We start from the raw sequence: 6188 nt of genomic DNA on the forward strand, positions 1-6188 counted from the left end.
TGGCTCTCAAACCTTTCATTTTTCTTTATTCTACTCTAAAATCCAATTCCGAAACTAACAATAGAAGTTATTTAAGATTTATTTTTTGTCTCTCATCATCTCATCACAAATTGTACTAATTGGTGTTTTAGATCTAAGGAGATGAGGGATTAAAATCGAGTATAACTAATATAACGTATCAATCGGTATCAGTAGAATGAATTAGTTTATAGTGTATTGAGGTAAATGATATTTGTGAGGAAAGGGAAAGTGAGAAAGAATGAGTTCATGGGATGAAGCTCCAGACATTATTTGTCATCTTGAAAATGTCCAAGGCTTAGTTGATGTTCTCACCGCTGCACGTTGGAAGCGTCACCAATACGCTTTATTAGAGTTCTCCGAACACGGCGTCGTTTTGATTGTCGAAGAAAGTGGTTGTCTTCAAGCTAAGGTTTATCTTAAGCGAGAGTTATTCATTCGTTATGATTACAACGCTCATTCACGACGTCGTTTTGGAGTTAGTTTAGGTCTTTTTGTTGATTGTTTGAACGCTTTTTCTCTTCCTGCTCATTCTAATCTCATTCAGATTCAGTATCCTGGTCCTCAAATGCAACTTCTTCTTAAGTATGTTGTATTTTTATTCGATTTTCCGATGCCGTAATGTTATATCATAAATCATTTGTAGGTTATTAAATGTGTCTTTATTACTCTTTAAGATTAATGTAGAGCAGTATTATGACATCTTTCGGTCAATGTAGAGAAACACAGTGAGAATAAGACTTTGTTGTTGTTGGGTCTTTGTTTATGCTTTCCTAATGGGTAGTTGAATCTGATCATGCTTGAAGAGGAAAAAAGAAAATATAGGGTGACCCATTGTATGAAGCTTTCACTAAGTGAGTTTTCGGGAGGGTAGATATATGCAGCCTTACTCCCACTTAGTGAAGTTTTGGGAGGGCAGATGTATACAATCTTGCTCCCACTTAGTGCGGTTTTCGGATGGTAGATATAAACAACCTTGTTCCCACTTAGTGAAGTTTTGGGAAGGTAGATGTATACAACTTTGCTCCTCTTTAGTGAGGTTTCGGGAGGGTAGACGTATACAGCCTTGCTCCCGTTTAGTGAGATTTCGGGAGGGTAGATGTATGCACCCTTGTTCTCATTTAATGAGTTTCGGGAGGGTAGATGTATGCAGCTTGCTCGCAGTTAGTGAAGTTTTAGAAGGATAGATGTACACAACCTTGCTCCCATTTAGTGAGGTTTCAGAAGAGTAGATGTATGCAGCCTTGCTCCCATTTAGTGAAGTTGTAGGAGGATAGATGTAAACAACCTTGCTCCCATTTAGTGAGGTTTCATGAGAGTAGATGTATACAACTTTGCTCCTATTTAGTGAGGTTTCGAGAGGGTAGATATATACAACCTTGCTCCCGTTTAGTGAGGTTTCGGGAGGGTAGATGTATGCACCCTTGCTCCCACTTAGTGAGGTTTTGGGAAGGTAGACGTATGCAGTCTTCCTCCCATTTAGTAAGATTTTGGGAGGGTAGATGTATGCAGTCTTGCTTCCACTTAATGCGGTTTCGGGAGAGTAGATGTATGCAACTTTGCTCCCACTTAGTTAAGTTTTGGGAGGGTAGATGTATGTAGTCTTCCTCCCATTTAGTAAGGTTTTGGAAGGGTAGATGTATGTAGTCTTGCTCCTACTTAGTACGGTTTCGGGAGGGTAGATATATGTAGCCTTGCTCCCACTTAGTGCAGTTTCGGGAGAGTAGATATACGCAACTTGCCCTCAAATGGAGAGATGAGTCTGTTTATGAGGATATAAACCTTTGACCTCATTGTTACTAACGAAGCATGAAAATTATCATGCTAACAAGTACAATAGATTCCATATGGCATGCTAGGAATAACTGGCTGTTTAGAAAGTGAAAGGTAGATTGTTCAGTTTGTAAAGATCAGATTATTCTTGACATGAAAACTAGATGGAGTCATTTGAGGTTAAAGACAATAGAAGGAATAGAATGTTCATAGAAAGATTTAGTCCTTTAAATTGAATTGTAAATAGGTGGAGTCATTTGAATGGTTAGCTTTTGTTTCTAGAGATGAAAGTGATTGATCAAGTATCCTATTCTGAGTACAAATTGTGATGACGGTTTACCCAATAGGATACTTGATCAGTCAATTTTCTTTAGAATTCCTAAAGCCTACAACAAAATAAAATTGTCTTATCCGTGTCGTTGATTATACTTCGCTACTTCTTTAGATCTGTCGATTCTCCGGATGCCAGCATTTGTGCAGAGATCAGTACAAGGATTCCGGAGACAATTGCCTGGGACTACAATTTTGAACCTGCTGGGGCAAACCCTTTAACCTTTACTGTTAAGGTATACCATGAACTTCTCATATCACATGTAGTTTCTGCTTGCATGATTTTGATCCTTTAAATGTCTCGGGTTATTTGGATGATTACCCATCCCTTTCAAATTTTCAGCCCGATTCGACTAGTTTACTAGTTACTCCTTCGACAATACACACTGCAATTATAAAATAACGAGTTAATTTACGTCTGTGATTTCGTGCTTACAATTGATAACTAGCTATTGAACAAGCGTCTCTTCTTGTATACTAACAACTGATATTTTGATTATTGAGCTACACCTAGTCGGCAGCACTAAAGGAAGCTATTGAAGATCTTGAATGGCCTGGATCAAGCATCCAAATTATTCTAGAGCCGGATCCTCCTTCTGTTAGGTTAAGAGGCGAAGGACATGGAGACTTGCAGGTTTGTGTTGCTTTAAACTCGTAAATGATCACGTGCTTTCGCTGCTTTGAATCCATTATAGTCACGTTTTTTCCTTGTTTCAGATCGACTTCATGTATTATGCGAATTCCGATCTCTTGCTGGCATTTCAGTGTGATCAAAGGACTTCTTTCAAGTATTTTTTGTTACAACTTATATGTCTTGTACCATTTCTCTTCTGTCGATTTATCTGTGACCCGTTTCAATATCCGTTAACAGGTACAAATATAAATTCCTTAGAGCAACAATTTCTAATATGCCTAGCAGTGTTCTTAAAGAAAATAGAGGAAGCAAGTTAAGCATTGGGAGAGGTGGAATGTTAAAAGTTCAACATCTGGTTTCAATTGCCAAACCATCAGCATCACACGCTTATGGCGGCGATTCTGTCGGCTATCAGCAACCAGGTCGGATAGCTCATATTGAATTCTATGTGAAACCAGAGGAAAGTGATGACTGAACAAATGATTATTAGGTACTAATATTGTTGTTCAAACCAAATCATGAGAGTGAAAAATGGTTCTGTCAAGGTTACCACATAACTGGTTTTGCTCAATGTTGGTCAAATTTAGTTTTCTAGAATTCAAACTTGTTAAGGAAACCTAAGCTTGCACTGATTGTGAAATATCAATGCCTAGTTCAATTTGTTACAAAGGTAAATTACACATTTCTCAACTATAAAGTCTAACACATTATTCAATTTTCATACATATATATATATATATATATATATATATATTGTACAATACTGGTTGGTTAAATCGGTAAACTGGTTTTTATACAGGTACAATTTGACAACTATATTAGACATACAATTAAACCGGTTAATATTAGAAAATACTAGTTTGTATATAGCCATTAAACCATTTTAATAATTGAGGTATATAATGTAAATAATATTTATATTTATTATATTATATATATATAATTTAATTAATATGTAGTTTAATTAGTGAACTACTGATTGAACTAGTGAACTATTATATCAGTCGACCAATTCACATATTAAAACTGGTAAAAATGTATTCTTTAATTAACCTATATGTTCGACCAGACTGCGACCGGGGAACCTCCAACCACCGGGGTTCCATTGTTACATGAGTATGGGAAGAGTGAAAAGTTACAAGTAAGAAACCACATCTTGAACCAAAACTTAAGGCATTAATTCCATATGCCTTTCTTTCTTATAAACTCTTTCACTCCTCCCCGCATATCCCATGTGAGACTTCACACTTGAATAAACCCAACACTATATATATCCTAGGTCACCCTAATATGTATTAAAAGAATGGTGAACATGTATATTGCTAATTGGTGCATGCATTTTCAGATCAAAAGTAAGTGAACTACTATTCATATTTAACAGGCGAAATCTTCAAGTAGAGAAGAGAAGCCCTGCATGCATATATTATTGTATAGTATAGTATACCAAGAAGGATAAGTGAAGATGAGAACAAAAGAAGGAAGCAATGAAGAGAAGGGGTGAAGAAAACTTCAAAGAACGATTGAATTTGAAAGTATTAGTGTTGTTTATCGAGAACCAACACAATAGACAGAAGATCAAATGATATTATCTCAAGAATACTATATTTGTTTCTTTGTCAAAGAATGAGAGAAAATTTGGGCAATATGTGCCTTAAGAATATCAAGAAGAATACGATGAATTAAGATCAGTTTTTTGCTCAAGAGTAATAAGAGAAAAAAGTGATGAAATATGGGCTATAATTGCCTCCAAGATAATAAGAAGAATTTAGAGAAGGGGAGAATATAAAGATCGTAAAAGAGATTGATAAAGAAAGATACCAACCAAGAAGGGCAATAATGGTGATTTAACTAAGAAAAACTATAAAGATTTTGTTGTCATTTTCTTCATAAAGGTCTCATCCCCTTTCAATTCACACTCGATGTTGTCTTTGTATCTTTTAGATAAAAGTCTCATCCCCTTTCAACTTCAATAAACTTAGCATTGTTAGTATACAACCGAATGAATGATTAAGATTAAAAGATAGTGGTTATATGACCACTTAAAAAAGTCATGGGGCAATTAACTTTTGACCATGATCATTCCATTAATATCTAATAATCAACCTTATTTGTTCTATATTAAAAAACTCATGTGCATTTATGTTCATATAAATTTTGGTATGACAATAGTATTTCCCTCTGATATTGTTTTTATATAAATCTTATTATTTGATGTTGTACAACCTATAGTTTATGTACCTCCGACACATAAACCTTTTTTATATTGTCATTGGAAATCTAATTATGGAAATATACAATAAATTAAAATTAGGATAAAATCCATCAAGTTTCTAAACTCCACTATCTTTGTCCATGTACAATTTTCATCCTTTAATTTACACAAAGTCAAAAATAATTATCCGGTTAACTTTTCATTCATAACCATAACATTGTTTCCTTTGTGGTAGGTGTTGTCTTACACGATATTACATGTGTTTTTCCGTATGTCAGAACTGGGGTGTTACAGAAATCTCTCATCCAATGCCTGGAGTTCGACTACAAAGGGGTAAACAACACCCTACCACTCCTAGATTGGAGGCATGTCCATTAATGACGCTTCACCCACTCCTCGTCCTTGTTCATGCTACAGGTCACCCGAAATATCTAGAAAAAGACCCTAAGGCCTTGTTTGGGAGTGGGGTTTTGGAGGGGAAGGGAAGGGAAGAGATGGCTTTAGAAAGCCTTCCCCTTGTTTGGGAGTTGGATCAAAGATATGAGAAGGTTTTGGAGGATTTCTCAAACCCTCCAAAATCCTCCATGTGTCTATTTTTAAAGTTCCCCCAATTTGAAGTTTTTTGAGATAAAATGTCAAAATAACTAAATATGTTTAGTAATAATTATATATTTACATATTAATGTCCATTTCTCATTGTTAATTAAATTTTAAAGGGAAAATAAATAAATATTCTTACATTATCATTAGTTTATCCTCTTTCATCTAAATTTCATACTCCCAAACAAAAGAGAAGATTTCCTTCATTTTCCCTTCCATTCCTCCCCCTTCCTAGCCCTTTGATCCATTTCCTCCCATTTCCCTCCTAACTCCCAAACAAAGCCTAAGGGAAAAAGAAATACTTCTTGCTCGAGAAGGGGCCACCTGAAGGTACTTACAACAAGAAAAACATAATGTTAATTAATCACATTAATAAATAAAGTATGGAAATCAAGTTTAATAGATAAATACTTACAATACGGTTTGCCACTTCTTGAACTTTTTCATTGTTGATGACATCGCCCTTGTTCTTATGAGCATCCAACCATAGAACATCGAGGTCTATAGATGATACATTCGAAGATGTATCGTTTTGTTCCAGCTGACAAAACATAACTAGTAATGTTATTAGAATGAACACAAAACATGACCAATAATGTACTTACAAATTAACCATACTTC

At 35.2% G+C, this 6188-nt stretch overlaps 1 protein-coding gene across 1 annotated transcript; it reads left to right on the plus strand.

Moving 5' to 3' along the window:
• On the plus strand, positions 207-3455 carry LOC109350259. The gene is made up of 5 exons (XM_019591457.1): positions 207-603; positions 2237-2357; positions 2636-2755; positions 2839-2909; positions 2993-3455. Exons 1-5 carry the CDS (start codon positions 260-262, stop codon positions 3228-3230), a joined length of 894 nt encoding a protein of 297 aa, XP_019447002.1. The 5' UTR covers positions 207-259; the 3' UTR covers positions 3231-3455.

The sequence above is a fragment of the Lupinus angustifolius genome, chromosome LG06 (assembly GCF_001865875.1).
Source record: "Lupinus angustifolius cultivar Tanjil chromosome LG06, LupAngTanjil_v1.0, whole genome shotgun sequence".
In the NCBI taxonomy this organism is placed as follows: Eukaryota; Viridiplantae; Streptophyta; class Magnoliopsida; order Fabales; family Fabaceae; genus Lupinus; species Lupinus angustifolius.